The 16,696-nt window shown below is 55.4% G+C and overlaps 1 protein-coding gene across 4 annotated transcripts in view; it reads right to left on the bottom strand.

Annotated features, from left to right (window-relative positions):
• Window positions 1-16,696, bottom strand: part of PLXNA2 (plexin A2) — a 145,326-nt gene that overhangs the window by 48,283 nt on the left and 80,347 nt on the right. For all 4 annotated transcript variants that reach the window (XR_005603645.1, XM_039565106.1, XM_039565104.1 and 1 more), the window contains exons 5-9: window positions 12,741-12,841; window positions 9,482-9,605; window positions 8,426-8,579; window positions 7,057-7,153; window positions 3,764-3,878 (exon numbers count right to left, since the gene is read on the bottom strand). Coding sequence is in view for 3 of the 4 variants with exons in the window: in XM_039565106.1 (XP_039421040.1) it covers window positions 3,764-3,878; window positions 7,057-7,153; window positions 8,426-8,579; window positions 9,482-9,605; window positions 12,741-12,841 (591 nt within the window). In the remaining variant the exon portion in view is untranslated. The remainder of the gene's footprint in view (window positions 1-3,763; window positions 3,879-7,056; window positions 7,154-8,425; window positions 8,580-9,481; window positions 9,606-12,740; window positions 12,842-16,696) is intronic.

Genomic DNA, 16,696 nt, shown 5'->3' with positions numbered 1-16,696 from the left:
AGACATTTTATGCTTCTCCAACACTTTTTAGCCTCAAAGACTCTAAGGTCTATAAATACCTTAAAGGCCCGTGTTCTGCAGCTGTCTCTGGAGCAGAACAGAGCACCCATGGTTATTATTTGTGTTTAACCGAGCAGTTTTAGTAGGTCAAACCTCCTTGCTCTTATTTGGAAAAAAAAAATTGCCTAGAAATGGCAGGCAATTCTTCTGACTACGGGATTTAGCCCAAATGGCACAAAATAGACTGGTTTTGTACTGTTCATCTTCAAAAAACCCCCACAAACTCTCCACAAATGTTAACTTGCTGCACATATTTTGAAATTATAAACATAACCCAATCTGGCACGTGAATGTAAACCCCTGGTTCGCAGTTGTGTTCCCAATGATATAAATTACAGTCCCTGTCACTCATGGAAACACATTATCCTTCATTTATGCCACTGGAAAGGAGAGCAGACCCTGTTCCTTAGAAACCAGACATGAAAGAAAAGCAGCTGGAGCCAAGCCTGGTAAATTCCTTCCCCACACCATTAGTCCTGAGCTCCGGGCACGTGCTGTAACCTGGGTCTTCTCCATTAATTTGGGAGGCAGGCGGATATTTACAGCCATGGAAAGGCTGGAGGGAATCATTCCCTGCTGTAAACAACCCTTTGTGTGCCAGAGGTGAGGACAGGAGCTATTCCCTGGGGACAGGTTACAGGCAGGAACATCTCCCTCTGCTCCCTGCAGCTCTTCCCCGTGCGGCTCCTTCCCTCCAAACACCAAACATCCACACCGAGGATGGAAAAGGCATTGCCACTGCTCAGAGCTGGGGTAGTTTTGCTGAAACCGGGCTTTTTGTTCCTATTTCAGGCAAAGGCATCTCCCCAAAGTCAGGTGTGACCCAGCAAAGTCATTGGCTGGCTTTGGTGGCCTGAGATGTGGCTCTGAGTCACCTCCCGCACATCTCAGCTCTCCTGGGATGGGGATTGGCAGGACAGGCACGAGGGTGGGTTGATTTCGATTTGTGTCCTTCAAGGCACATCGAGCAGCACTCAGCACCCAAGGGCACAGCCAGGGGCAAGGGCGTTGCTCTGACATCAGTGGGAATTTAAAGGAGTCACAACGGAGCCGGAATCTGGCTCGGCACCGAACTCCCCGAATCTGGAACTCTCCGTCCCCAGATCAGCAGCCCTCCTGTGGGAATGGCATTATCAGCACACACTGGACATCAAAGAGGGATGGGCCCCACATTCTGGGGAGCTAAGAGGATTTATTTGGTTCGAGCTCTCCCTGGGATGGGGTGTAAGGATGTGTTTATGTATCCACATTTCTCCTCCTCTGGAAATTTCAAACATTTAGAGAGAGACATCATAAAACCTCAGACACACACAAACCCAACCACATCAGACACATTGAAATCACATCATTGGCTTGATCTGGAGCTGTGTAAAGTGGGCCAATCAATGCTCCACACCCACGAGAATCTCTTGGAGAAATCCTGATTTAGTGGGAGCAAGGTCTGAGCAGGCACCTTCTGCTGACAATGAAGCCTCTGGCCAAGAACAGGATGGGAAAATAATTGCCTACCTAATTAGGAACTCCTAAAGAATTGGGTACCTGGAAATGGACACCTCAGAGGAGCTGGGTTCCCCCATGTCAGAAATTCCCATGAGGGAGGATAGCAGGAACAGCCAGCTCCGTCCTGCAAGTTCCCTCTGCTGTAAAGGCTGTGAAGGGCTCTGTATTCATTGACTGGTGACCCCAAACCACGTGTTCCACGTTTGCACTTTTCCAAAAGCACCCACCCCCCTCTGGGGCTTCCTCTGCACCCCCCACATCTGCCCCTGAGCTTGGACCTGAGCAAACACTTCCTGCTGACAGGGCAGGTGGAGGGATGAGCAAAGCTCTCTGGGTTGTATTTTCATGGAAGGCAGGGCAAAAAAGCAGCATTTAGCTCGGTCAGTAGAGGCAGAAGCTTGCAGTGAGCAAGAGCACAGCTCACGAAGAAGGAATTTCTCTCCCTCATCTCCTTGTGAAGTGGCTGAGGCTTTGAGCTCTTGTTCCTCCTCCAGACAGACAACTCCTGGGAGCATCAAAGGGAGCTCGTTACACATCCAGTCCCACTGGGACGCCAATTCTGATGGGCCAGGAGTAAAAGGGAATATTCAAGATATTTTCCCTTGAATTAAATATAAAGATGCGAGCAAATTTCCAGGCCGGTGTGAACACGTGTGTAAACCTTACATAAGGAGAGGCACAGGAGACTGAAAGTAGGGCACAGACACGGAGATCACGGCTCCAAACACCACTGGCTCTGCTGGGGAGGGAGCGAGGGTGAGCACAAACAATTTCCTAATACATCAGGCCGTGACACAATGAGAACATTGTGATCTGTGTTGGGTTAGGAGAGGAAACTCTTCATGAGGCATTTATTTATTTCTGTGCTAGTAAAGAGCCCGTAGTAAAGGCATGATCACCATGCTGCGTGTGAGGAGGAAACTCATTGGTCTTAAATAAACAAACAAATTTATTTGGGGTGGTTTTGCCTGTGCTCAGAGGTCTGGAGAAGAAATGATGGACAGCAGAGCACTTGTATCGTTATCATCAGCCCTTATCAAAACTAATCCCAGGAAGGTGTGAGATATCCCAAAACATCCCCTGGTAAGAAACAACCTCTGCAAGATGAAGAAGACAGAGGAAGTTCTTCAGAGACACGACAGCCCTGTGATCCCAGGAGGAACTTCCAGAGATACCAACTCCGCTCTCTCCCTCTCTGTGATCTCAGGCAAGTCCTGGGTGCTCCCAGGAGGAAAACAGAGACAATGGGATTGTCCTACTTTAGCAGAGACTTGCCAGACACTTCTGGCAGGGTTGGAGACCCAGAGAACAGAGGACTCCAACTGAGCAGCCTGGGAGGACAGGGATGCTCTGAGTGTGAAGGAGAAACCTCCCCATCGCTCAGGAGGAGGAGACGCAAAGGGTTTTGCTTTGTCTTTATACGGTCTCATTTCAGGTGCTACAAAGCTGTTTGTAGGAACAGTGAGGGCAAAGACCGGGACCTTACCAGCATCAGGACCTCAGCAAGATGAAGCAGGCAGGGGCATCAGCCAGAACGAAGGATGCAGAAACCCCAGACCGAGGGTTCCTGGCCATGTTCAATCAGGAATTTGTGCTAACAAACCCCTTTCCTCCTGGGATCCCTCAGCCCTGGGACGCACAGGAGAGCTGGCAGAGCCATTCACGGGCTGTGCCTTTCCAAGTGTTAAAAGCATTTTTGGATTGGAGCCCCACACCTTTTATGAACTGCTAAGAGAGATGGCTCCGGGTCCCCAGCGCTGGAACCCGAACCAACTCCCTTTTCCAAAATCCGGGGCTGTGCACTTTGGCAATTCCCTTCTCCACCAGTCCACAGCCATAAATCCCAGCCCTGCCAGCACAAGGCACCGACCAGCCCCAGCCAGACCTGCTGTGGCCCTCAGACAAAGCAGAGCTGCTGAAAGGTGCTGGGTTTGAGGAGTCCTTGGGCCCCCCCGAGGGAAAGCCCTGCAGTAATTACTGTAATTAATGAACCTGGGCATTCCCACACAGCAGGGGTGGGATCAGATCTGGCGTTCAGGTCAAGAGCAGCACTTCAGTGACACCAACACCTCCCTGCTTTAAAGCTGCATCTTTTTGACAACACGGAGACCCACGGGAAGGCAACAAACCTCACAGAAACTTTCGTTCTGCTGCTTGCGGCACAGAAAAGCAAAGGATAAAGGGAAGAATCCCGGTGTGGTACCTCAGAGACGTTGATCCGTCCCTCCTGGAAGGAGCAGGTGGTGGGGTCGTGGGTGCAGAGGTTCCGGTACTTGCACCAGTGGCAGCGGAAGGCGCTGTTCACACAGGACAGGCACCTGGGGACAAAGGAGGGGTCAGCACAGGGCTCAGCACAGTCATCTCCAGGCTTCACCAGAAATCCAGGCTTCCTGGGAAAATAATTTCTTTGAGGGGCGTGGTTTTGATACAGCAAAAGTGAGAAACGGGTTTGGGAAAACACACAGGCTCAAAAGACAGACTTTGGGCAGCCTCACAATTTATTCCACAGTAAAATACAAGCTGGGATTTATTGCACATCACTGGGTTGGTGTAAAGTAGAGCAGGGCATTGCACAGGCACCAGGCTTGGGTTTTAGTTTCTAGAAAAGAAGGCAAGCCTGGCAAAAATGGGATCAGTTGTTTTACAAGTCAGGAATGCGCCGAGTCAACGGCAACACTTCTGCCCGGCCTTGGAGCGCAGAGGGTCCAGCAAGTGCTTTTGATTCATGTTGGGAAAAAAAATAACTGTTTATGAAATGTTTTTGAAAGAACACAGACCCTTTTCAGCCCCGGGGGGCCCAGCTGCCAGCAGAGTGCCTGGGTGGGTTTTGTTCCCCACTTGCTGCCGCCACAGAGATGCACGAGCTGTGACAGCTGCTGATCCTGGCAGTTGCCACCTCCTCCATCTCCGAGGCCACCCCTCCTGCCACGTGGCAGCTCTTGGTGGCACAAGGATCAGCTGTGCCCATGGAGTCCGTCCCGTGCCATAACCTGTGGCTCCAGGCACTGTGGTGCTGCCTGGAGAGGGAAGTGCCCGGGGATGTGCTGGAGCAAGGCCAGGGCAGGCAGACAAATGTCACCAGGGAGGTGGCAGTGTGGCCTCGGGCAAGAAGCTCTGGAAGAGGAGGAGAGAGGCTCTGCAGCAGGGGCTCCCTCGCCAGCTGGGCACAGGGACCAGGGCAGTGCGAGCTCGTGTGAGCTGCTGCCACCAGAACGAGTTCTAATACCTCACTTGTGTTCTCCTGATGCCTTCCTGGTGGCCCCAATAGCCAAGGGAGCTTATTCTAATCATGCACGGGCAAATCTGGGGGAGAACACCGAGTGCTGCGAGCTTATTTAATTACTCATTTGTCTGACCCACTTCTGTCCCTGTTTGGGTCTGCAGCACCTCACCCACCTGCCCTCACCCAGCCTGGCCTCCAGCATTCCCAGCAGGGGCTGCTGGAGCTCCCAGTTTCCCCTCCAAGGGAGGAGGATCTCCCTGGGCACCCAGGCCAGTGGTTTGGTTTGGCACCTCTCCCTGTTCCGTGGTTTCTGTAGTTTCCTGGCTGCTGCTTCCAGCTCTCCCCCGGCCTGGCAGTAGGGCAACGTGGGATCCTGAGCTCTCAGCTTTACACCGGGTCACCACCCTGGCTCTTTCACCCCAGTCCACCTTTCTCAAGAACCAGTGTGTCTCCTTTGCTTCAGAAAGTGCAGCTCTCCACCCACCTAGTCCTTACTAAAAGACACTTGTCAGGGAAGGTTCCCTGTCCCACCTGCAGCCCCCTGGGGACACAGAATCCATGGGCGTGAGCTCCTAACCACCTCAGTCCATGGGGTCACAACATCACAGGAGGGTTCCCAGGACCTTCCTGCCCATCCCCAAACCCCTCCTGTCCCTCTCTCCCCGTGTCACCTCCCAGGGGTGAGTGCATCAGATGCCACACAGCCCAAAGCAGCTCCCCTGCTCCCCGCACACCCAGCACTGCAGCACGGAGCCTCAGGATCAATAGATCTCTCCTCTCTGCTGGCTGAGCCCTGAATTCTGCCTCCTTTCTGCATGCCGTGATTCATTCCTGCCAGGCTGGCTGTGCCCTCCTTGAACTCTGTGATAACGAGTCTGGAGTGATGTAAGTGCTGCAGAATTTACCACCCTGTAAGCACTTTATCTCCAGACACAAACGGGGGGAGGCACGGCCAGATGAAGCCGAGTGACAGGCCAGGAAGGATGTATTGCTTCTCCTGATCCAAACCTCGGCTCCTCCATGGAAATAGGGGTCCCTGGAACGCCATTCCTCATGAAAATTCCACACTGGGAGAATGCAGAGGAGCCTGGGGGAACTGCAAGTGCTGCTGGTGCTGCACAGCCTGACCGAGGCACAAGGGCCTGAGGAGACAGCTGTGCATGAGGGGCAGCAGGACAGGAGCAGGAATCCTTGGGATTATGGACATGGATCCCACAGGCAGCACAGGGGGACTGAAGGATTCCCTGTCATCCCGGTACCTCTGCTCTGTGCTGTGGCTCACAACAGAATTTAAATTAAAAATGAATGCCTGCCTAGGAAAGCCAGCGGCCAGCCAAGCCCGTGAGCACACAAACACACAAACCCTCTTCCAAGGGCATCAGGAAAGGCCCTGGAGCTTGAGGCTTCAAACCAGCACAGAAGGGCTGGGAGTGACCTTGTGCTGGCACTCGGTGACTCCAGCAGCTGCCCCTGCCCCAGGAGAGGCTCCCAGCCCTGCCATCCCCATCCAGCTGCTGGCAGGTCCTGCCCGCAGAGCCGGAGCTCGCTTTGTTTCCAGAGAGAAATCCATAAACACTTCAGGTCTGAAAATGTGTTTTTAAGGCCGGCCGGCTGCCTGCTGCCTTCCAGTGCCCGGGGGGATGTGATTCCACAATCCTCAGCAGCACCGAGCCCTCCATGGAGCCTCCACTGGGCCTCCCACATGCCTGGGCTGCAGCCCACCTTCCCCTCCTGCAGCCCCCCTTCCTCTCCTGCAGCCCACCTTCCCCTCCTGCAGCCCACCTTCCTCTCCTGCAGCCCACCTTCCCCTCCTGCAGCCCACCTTCCCCTCCTGCAGCCCACCTCCCTCTGCCCGCATCCCACCTCCCTGTGCCCGCATCCCACCTCCCTCTGCCCGCATCCCACCTCCCACTGCCCGCATCCCACCTCCCTCTGCCCGCATCCCCCAGCCCCCCTGCTCTGCCTTCCCCAGCAGCTCCCTTCCCGTTCCCGAGCCGGCTGTATCCGAGTTCTCAGTTGCGGGATCGCGCAGCTTGGGGGCACCAGCAGGTTGAGGTTGCTCCCGGCTCGCTCCACCTGCGTCCTCCCGGGGCTCTCCGAGCTCCGCACGCCCCCGGAGTTCGAGCAGACCCGGGCTGCTGGCTGCCCTTGGCCCGCACCGTGCGTGCTGCGACCCGCGCACCGTGCCAACCCCCCTGGCCGGTCCCACGCCCATGCCCCAAATTTTCTGGGCTGGTTTTTGGCTCTGCTGAGGGTGGGGAAGGAGCACTCACAGCTGGTGGGCACTGCAGTTGTAGAACTTGAACTCGGTGCTGACGAAGGTCCTGCCCGTCTCCCGGGACTTCAGCTGGAGCACGACGCCGAACCAGTCTGGGGATGCAGAGCAGAGCCCGTCACTCCTGCCCGCGGGAGCGAGGGGACAGCAGCACACCCGGGCTGATCTGCTGCCCACTGCCCGCCCGCTGAGCCACCTGCTGCTGGGGAGCTCGGGGTTTCATCTCCCTGCTCCCCCACCCACCAGGACCTCCACCCACACCCTGCCCCCGAACACCCCGGGGTGTCTGTGTCCAACAATGCCTCCAAAAAACCAGCCCTGATGGCAAAATGCATCAGAGACACAGGGGAAACGCTGCCTTGGGATGATTTTGGAATCTCGCCCTGTTCCTGAGTCAGTCTCCGGTATAAGAAGTGAGACTGTTCTGAGAGGCAGCCCAGGAATAGAATCGTGGAATCATGGAAAGGTTTGGGTTGGAAGGGAAAGATCATCTCATTCCAACCCGCTGCCATGGGCTGGGACACTTTCCACCATCCCAGGTTGCTCCAAACCCCATCCAGCCCCACCCTTGAACACTTCCAGGGATTAGGATCCACAGCTTCTCTGGGCATAATGTCCCAGAATTATCTCCTAGAACAGGAGCCGCTGCTGGAAACAAGTGAAGCACCAGCGGAGCTCTCCAGGAGCCTCTGCTCTGGGTCAATTAAGAGCAGATCGCTCTTTTGGGGCTGCTGTGGGGAAGCCTATCCTGGTCCTGCTGCTACAGGGCTCTGGGCCCCCCGGTGTTCCCCAAGTCTCAGACTCCATAAAATGCCTCAGAAATACAAAGACATCAGCAGGGAGGCACCGTGGACACCTGGAAGGATGCCAAGGGGAAGATGAACTCCAAGCCAGTGGCGTTTCAGTTACGGGAAGAGAAAATATGACAGTGGTGACATTAATGAGGAGACAACCCAGAGACCAGCACCGAAACAGAGAAACTGCAGCCAGTACTTGTGGGTGCTGAGCCAGGCCTAGGGGAGATTCCTGCTTCCCAGATTCACCCCGTCTGGCAGGGATGAGAGCTCCTGGCCACCTGTGAGCCACCCTGGAGGGGACAGACGGCTCCTGTCCTGCCCTGGGAGCTGTCTGGCAGCGCAGGGAGGGTGTAAGGACAGGGCAAGCACTCCCTGCTGCCTGCTGCCAGCCCATCCTGCCCTGTGTGGGATGCATTTCCTAAGGATGAAGCTCCCTGGGTTCAATAGGCTTTGACAGGAGCACGAATTTCTCCGGCAGCAGCCCCAAAGGCTCTGCTCCACTCAGCTGATACTCCCAAAGCTGCCCCGCGCTGTCTGACACCGTGTCACCGCTCAGGAGTCATCACTTACCCTGATCCACGGGGATGGCAGGGACATCTTTGGCTGGCGGTGACACACAAACCACCTGGCTGCCCGAAACCTGCCCCTCCACCTCCGTCAGGTTCCCGAAGAGGCAGCTGACGCCGGCGCTCAGGTCTGGAGCGTCGCTCACCCACAGGCTGAGCTGCAGCAGGGACACCGGGGAGCGAAACAGAGCTGTGAGCAGGCAGAGCTTCCCAGATCTCCCTCAAATTCTCTGTCCCAACTGTTTTCCCTTTCAAAATGACCCCCTCAAATCACCCACCTGCCCACAGGTTCTGGCCAGCTGCCCTTTCATGGGAAAGGGAGGGGGAAAAAGGAAGCCAAGGATGTTCTTTATGGCTACAAACCCACCCCGCTGAGCCTTTGGGCGCTGCAGGTCAGGAGTGGTGGCAATGGCAGATTTTTGTCCCCTGGTTGCTCTACAGAAGTTTTGCCGCCCCCAAAGCCTATGGCAGGACCCTGAGAGCAGCAGTAACTGTCCCCAAACCCCTGAGCTCAATCCACCTCCCCTCCCACTGCATGGACAGGACAGACCACCCTGCCCTGGCCTGGCAGGAGCAAGTCCCCAGTGTCCCCATCACAGCTGGGCAGTGTCCCCATGGCAAACCAGTGCCTGGAGGGCTGAGTCCCCTCTCCCCACACCATTTTTACTCGGGGTTCTGAGGGCAGCCTGGGAAGGGGAGGCAGCAGGACCAGCTGCCACAGGGGGCTGGGGGGCTCCGGCAGCAACAGCTGGGAAGCTTCGGAGAGCCAGGCCCGAGCGCTGCTCACAGAGGAGCTTTTTGGGAAACAAAGGCTTTCCTTTCACCAGCTACAGAAACCAGACCAAGGGAAATGTGAGCTGGGGCACCAGGGGAAGGGGAATTTGTTTCTGCCGTCCCCCCTCCGGCTCCTTCCCCAGCTCGGGTGACCCCTTGGCTCCCCTGTCCTTCTGCGAGCGTGACTTCATGAGAAAACACTTGTGCCAGAGGGAAGGGAGAAAGGCTGGAGCGTGGAGTGTTCCCTGCTGGAGGTGCCTCTCCCGCAGCCCCCATCCCTGCTCACCGGGAGGCTGTGCTCGGACACGGAGATGCTGCTGGGCTGCACCGTCACACTCAGGCACTGGCTGATGCTCCCTGCGAAGCGGAACGGCTCCTCTGCCCGCTCACAGCGGTCCCTCGGGGAGCACCTGCCACACACGAGCACTCAGCACAAGAACACCCACCCAGAGCACAGAACGCACCCAAAACCCCCGGGGAGATGTTCCGCAGCAGGCCCTGGTGATGCCCGCACAGGGAGCAGGTGTTGGGCACCAGGTTAGGAGCAAAGGGTGCTGGAAAATATTCTGTGATCAGCAAAAAGACAAACCGTGAGTATCCCATGAGTAATTCCTGCACTGGGACACAACTGAGAGCTGCTAATCCCATGTGCTGGTGGTGTGGGACGAGCCATGAACTCATCATCTGCACAGGAACTAAAGCAGAAAGCAGTAACAGGCAGGGGCAGGATGATGCCTCTGTCCTAATTGAACCCACACAGCTCACTAATCATCTCCTCCTGGAGCTGAGTGCGAGACACGGCCAGGAATGGGAGCTTCCAGCTGCTGCCAGCGGTGCTTGGCTGGTGCTCACGCCCTGAGCTCCCAGCTCTATCCCATTCCCAGCAGCAGGGACGCACGCTCTGAGCATGCCAAGGTGGCTGGGACTGCTGCTGGCATTCCATGGGCTCCAGCATGGCTCCTTATCCCTGTTTTCTCTTGCAGGTGTCCTTGGAGCAGAGGGAAATTCCGCTGTTTCCAGCAGAGCACCCACTGGGAACCAAGGGAGGACTTTCAGTGTCTCAAACCAGACTGTGGTGCTGGCATCCCTCCAGGATTTCCTGGTTTATGTCATTTGGGGAAAATCCTTTCCTTCCAACCCCCCTCCATGGGTGCAGATGACAAATTTGCCTTTAAGGTCCCTTCGAACCCACCCACTGTGGGATTCTATGGGACAGTGGGAGTGAGGCCGTTTGCTCTAGATGAGGATAAGTGAGGTTTCCACTTTCCCTTTCCAAACCACCCCCGTGATCCCCAACAGACGCTGGGGCTGCTCTCCTCACCCTCTCCCTTTTGTACCTTTTCTCCTGGAGCATAATGGAGCTAAATATGAATGGTGCCAAAGGAAGAAATATCGAGGTTTAAGTGAATCTCTAAGATAGCCCTAAAGTGAGCTCTTGACTGGAGCCTTTATCTCATTGACTCGCTGGAATGGCTCTTTTTTATCATCCTACTTATGGCAACAGCCCCAACAGAGATAAATAGGCCTGGAGACAATAACACACTTGCAGAGAGCAGCACGGGGAAGTCTTGCAGGCTTCAGATCCCACTGGGCTGGAGAGATCCTGTAACAATCTCCTGGAGGCCTCTGATCACTCCCAAAGAGCAAAGGATCCCTCTGTCCATGCAGAGGATGAACAAATCACCTCCTCCTCTGCCCCTCACCCTTTCAGCCATCCCTAAACACAGTGTGAGCGTCACCCCCTGACCCACCACCCTTCCACAGAGCAGCTGCTCCAGCTGGAAGCAGGAATGTGTGAGAATTAAAGGGGAGAGATGACATATTAAATACAAACACTCCAGCACTTGGGGCCTCCAAACAAAGATGACAGAGGCTTCGAGGAACAGTAAGATAAACTCAATTATTTACAGCTTAAAAAAAGGCTAAAAAATGATCACTGCTCTGAAGTGCAGATGCTTGAAGGGAGAGTTGAGAAATCCCATCGGGGAGGAGCCCTTGTTGGGAATAGGTTGATGCCGAAATGTCATGGCCAAAAGGGCAGAGGAAATGACACTTTTCTCTCCTCTTGTCATTGAGGGTTTTGTCTCTGCAAAATGAAGATAACAACCTTTACCTGCCTCCCAGGTGGCTTGTGAAGATCCAGCTCATTAGCATGAGGGAAGTGCTCGGTGATCCTTTCGGAGGAGCTGCAGCAGGAGCAGCAGCAACAGCCCCAGCACAGCCCCTGCTGCAGCGTCCCCTCCCCACCCGCTGTCCCTGGGAGGGCACACTGGGGTGGCTGCCCCAGGGGCAGAGCCCGAGGGGTGGGAATGCCCAGGGATGGAAATAATTCCCTTCTGAAGAAGGAGCTGTGGCAGTGAAGACTTTCGGACATGACTGCACAAAGGGTGGCTCAGCTGTAGGGCAGGACAGGCCTGTTTGCAAAGGAAAACAGCTGAAAAACCCCAAAGGATGCCCAGAGTGCCCTGAGGTGCTGCTGTGGGATGCTCAGAGCTCTGCTGCTGTCCCCAGCCCTTCCCTGAGAGGAGCCTGTGTGATGCTCAGGGGCTGAGCTGCTTCTCCTGCACCTCCCCAAGTGTGGCCAAAAACCAAACCCGCTGTGGGGAGCTGCTCTGCACCCCAAAGCCCCAAATCCAGGCCGGATTTGCGGAGGAGCCTGCAGCTCCCCGCTCCCCTCCAGCACCTGCTCCTCAGGCAAGGGGCCAAGCGCTGCTGTGCGGGGCCCTGAACTCTGCCTCCCCCATTGCCACGCTCTCCGTGCAGTAACGGGGCCGCTCTGCGAGCTGGCACGGGGCCGGAGGGATTTCTATTCCCCTGCTCCAGCCTTCCCCAGGCCTTCCCCTCCTCCCCCGAGCTCCTCTGCCCGGTGGTCTCCCTTCCGCCTTAGGAAGTGCTCCTTATTATGGCAGGGCAGAGAAAGGAAGGGCACGGACACCTCCTGAATGCAGAGAGAATTTCCTGGAGTTCCCCTGGAGAAAAGCACCCTCAGCCCTTTGTGCCTGGCAGTGTGAGGGGGGCTGCCAGCTCCGAGCCCGCTGCCGGATCCCCCCGGGAACGGCTGGAGCAGAGACCCCTGACCTCCCCTTGCAGGATTTCAATCTCCTTTCCTGGTGCATTTAAAAGGGCTCTGTGCTCTGCTCTGGGGCTGTAACCTCGCTGGAAGCAAAGCCCCACTCACAGATTCACATCTACTGTTGCCTTTAAAAATTTCACATTATTTGGGATTTACAACCTGGGCAAGGAGCAGGAGTGTGCAAACCACCAGACCTCCATTCCCACCAGTTTAAATTTTGGTTTTCCATTGTGTCCACATCCCCCTGCCCACACTGTGGGCGACCCACTGCTCCTGGAGCAGGAGTTTATTTCCCTTCACCTCTCCCCGGGAGCTCAGGGATCTCCAATGGCATCTGCGCTGCAATGCAGGGAATGTCCGAAGGAGAGAAAAATGGATTTAAGGAACTTCAGCCTAATTCGTTTTGCGTGGAGGCACTCAGAAGCCTTGAAAGCTGCTTTTATCACCAGGAAACAGCCAAGGCTGGACTTACATGTGGTGGAGGGAGCACCAGCCGCAGTGGGGGTCCCCCGAGCTCAGGCACTCCTGGCAGGTCGTGTACTGCTCACAGGACTCCACGGGCACCCGGGACACCTGTAAGGGAACCACACATTCTCAGAGCTGGTCCCCCACAGCAAAGCCGGAGCAGCCCCAGGTCCCACTTCGCCCCTCGGAGTCACGGAACACAACAGCAAATCCACAGCCTGAAATGAATTTGTTCCAACATGCGAGAATAGGAATTACTGGAGACTGAGACATGAGGTCACCCCGTCCCTTGGGCGAGTCCTGGGCACACAGAGCCCCAGCCGGGCTCCCACGGCGCCGTCGGCTCCTCAAACCCCTGAGCCCCCCTGCCCAGACCTCCGCTGTGGCTGGAGCTGAGTCCTCTCCTCCCTGATTTATGCTTTGCTCTCTCACCCTTCTCCCAGGGGAGCTGCTGCAGGCAATAAATCACGGGCATTTTGGCAGCTTGTTTAGTCTGGGTGGGTGTTTCACTGCTTTGGCCCCTCTGAGCCCTTCCAGCAGCAGCCACGCTGGCCCCAAGCCTGACCCCCTGGGGATTGCTGTCCCTTCCAGGCAGGGATGCCACAGAGGGAAGCACAGGTGGGAACAACCCCAAACACTGCTGTAAACCCCTCTCCCATCCACAGCACATGAGGAAGGTCCCTGCCTGATGCTGAGGTGCAGCACGGCCCTCACCTATTTACCAGCACTGAAACCCCAAAGGCTTCAAAACGACACCAGGCTTTAACCACAGGTCACTGCTTGGCTCCAGCAAAGACATTTTTAACCTTTTTAACCACTTGAACCTTTCCAACCCGTCCTTTGCCACCTCCAGCAGCAGGGTGGGCTTGCATCCCATCTCTGCACAGAGCTCCTGCTCTGTCCCTCTACAATGTATGGAAGAGATTCCTTCCCATACGGTTGGGAGGCACAGGAACAGGTTTCCCAAGAGGCTGTGGACTCCCTGTCCCTGGAGGTGTTCAAAGCCAGGCTGGACAGACCTTGGAACAACCTGGGAGAGTGGAAGGTGTCCAGGTGTAACCGGATGATCTTCAAGCTCCCTCCCAGCCCACACCATTCCGTGATCCTGTGGTTCTATTTCCATTTCTCCCACCAAATACTGCAGATAATCCTCTCCCAGCCTCCCTGCAGCGCTCGGGCCCCGGGAGCGATGCCTGCAACTGGCTGGGAATTCAAACAACTGTTGGATTGCACCGGCTCTGTCCGTCAAAACAGCACCCGGCTCCCAGCAGCCGGCTCTGAAAGGAGCAGTGTCTCCCCAAACAACGGCCACTGTCACGCCAAGTGCTGTTGACACAGTGAGAACCCAGTTCCTCTCTGAGGACGACACCAATAGGGCTGCTATTCTTCTTGTTTCCTCAGTCCCACTCAACAGCTTTTCCTGGAACAGAGATCACCCAGGGAAGCGCGGGGTTGGTGTTTTCTCGCCGACGTGGAGCCCGTGGGATGGGTGGAGGGCTCGGTTTGGGACCCTGGAAATGAGGGGCAGAGGTGGGAATGCCCTCAGCCAGTGATGGATGAAAGAGCTTCGGGAATGGAGAAGAGAAATTCAGGGTCAGAGGTGGAAATGAAGGGCTTGGGTTTGATTCCTGGCTGCAGAGGGGGCCTGGGGTGTCCTCGCAGGGTCTACACCTCGAGTGGCCACAGGTCAGGTGTTTTTTCCTGCTTTGCCTCTCCCTTCTAAGGAGCAAAAAGCACTTTAGGGACAGCACCGTGGGGTGGGACCGACCCCAGGGGCTGGAGGCAGCACAGCCCCCCAGGACAGCCCAGCCAGGACTTATTCCTGCACCCTGCCTGGTGCTGACACTGCCCACATCCACCCCACCCCAGCATTTCCCAGTGCAGACCAGTGCTGCAGCCATCACGCTGCTCCTGGGTGGAGAACCAGAAGCAAACACGCGCTCTTCAAACCAAACAAGCATCCCACAGCTCTCAGCATTCCCTGTGGGAGACACCAGCCAGCACAGGAGCACCCAGGGAGGTCGCTGGGTTTCCCCTAAAATCTGCCCAGCACGCTGAACTCGGACCCAGCCTGAAGGTCAGGACAGCCCCAAAATCACCCGGCACTGTGGATCCCCAACAAAGGGAGGCTTGGCAGGATCTGTCCCTGTGATTTAAATGCAGCTCAGGGCTTGTTTCGTGTTTGTGAGGAGCTGGATGCTCTCGCTGCGCTCTATAAATAACAGAGGATTGGAATTATGTGAATAAGAGTTCATTAGAGATGATTTGATGTTGAGCGCTTCGTTTCTTTTTCTGCTCAGGAGCTGCGGCTTCTGCACATGGTAATTCTTTAAAAACCACACAGAGATTTTGAACAATGTCTGCAGAGGAGCATCTGTGTGAAGGAGAACAGCCAAGAATCCAACACTGCCGGGGGATCTCCTCACTCCTGAGGGCACAGCCCTGCTCCCCCCTGCCTGACTGTGACCTCTCTCCCTGCTCCCTGTGCCAAAACGAACCTGCTGCTCAACCATTAAATGATAAAGTCTCATTACTGCTTTCCATGACTGCCTGACCCATAAGAGCAGCAAAATAAAATAAATTTAAAAAAAAAAAAAAAAAAAAAAGTCAATACGGTCTCTCCAAAACACATGAATTCCAACTCTGCCAGCCCCCGGAACAAATAAGTGCAAGAAACCAGTTCCAAATAAATAAATAAATAAAGACCTAAAATAAGCAGCCAAAGCAAAGTTTCCACAGCTTTTGCGTGCTACCAGCCCAGGCCTGTGACCTCCCCTGGCTGGAGACAGCCCCTGGAGCATCCCACAGCCACGGCACGCTGCCCACAGACCCCTCGAGGGGCTGGAGTTCAAACAGAAAATCAATTTTTAATGACTTTGGGGAGTGGAGTAGAGATGCCAACTAGTTCAGTGTAATTAAAGCCATCTATCACTCACTGAGCAGGAGCCCAAAGTTGATGAACTTTCCAATGAGATTTGATTCTTTCCTTTATTCATGAGAAAACTCTGCTTTGTGCTGGGGCAGGAGATGTGGAAAAGTGTGGGAAGGAGCAAGGAGGATGCCTCAGCTGCAGCCATTAATGTGTCAGGGTGACAGGGAAAATAAAGTGAGACTTTCTCAGGGGCTGTAAGAAGTTTGACAGACTCCTGTTCCCACTGCTCCTCCTCCTGTGCCTCCATGCTCAGCTCCAGGTGGAACATCCTGCTGGGCACCTTTGCCAAGAAAAATCCCAGTGTGCAGGGATGGGAACACTCTGGCTGTGCTGAGCAAGACACGTGGGTGCAATCTGCTTCGGGCTGTGGAAATTCCTACCTGGAAACTGCTGTTCCTGACTCGTGGAGATCTCAGACACACCGAGACTGACGCCAGCAATGAGTGTGGAAGGACCAGGAGCGAGTGGGATGCGCGAAATGAATCCTTGGGGCAGAGCCAGGGCACAGAGGAGAGGGGAGAGGGGGAGTTTTAGCCACAAATAACTGAGGAGCATCCCCACAATGCTGTGGAGCTCCCAAGGGTGGGAATGGCTCCAGGATCAATTCCTGTGCCACAGGAAGGCACAGAGCAGGTGAGGGGCAGCTCTCCCGCCAGGTCCAGCCTCTCCTGCAGGACCAGCTCTGCTCTCCCATGCCCCCAGCTCAGGGAGGGTTCTCAGAGCCCCCACCGGGCTGTCAGAACCAAATCAACACCTGGAAGTTCTGGCAGAGCAGCAGCGAGTGGGAGAGGACACGGAGACAACGTTGCCATGGCTACGAGGGGATTATTTAATTACGGCGCTGCAGATGCACGCGGAGAGAGCCCCTTCAACTCTGATCCAGGCAACCTTTGCAGAGGTTTGGCTTTGCTGCTCTAAGAACCTCATTAACATCTGATGAGGACACGCTGTGTTGGAGCACAGGGGACCGGATCACTCCCCGAGTGAGGGATCAGAGCTTCTCCAAACATTCCCATCTCCTTGGCTCCCTC

This window comes from Corvus cornix, chromosome 26 (assembly GCF_000738735.6).
Source record: "Corvus cornix cornix isolate S_Up_H32 chromosome 26, ASM73873v5, whole genome shotgun sequence".
Classification (NCBI taxonomy): Eukaryota; Metazoa; Chordata; class Aves; order Passeriformes; family Corvidae; genus Corvus; species Corvus cornix.
Note: the sequence above shows the minus strand (reverse complement) of the source record. Positions and strands in the feature narration are given on the sequence as shown.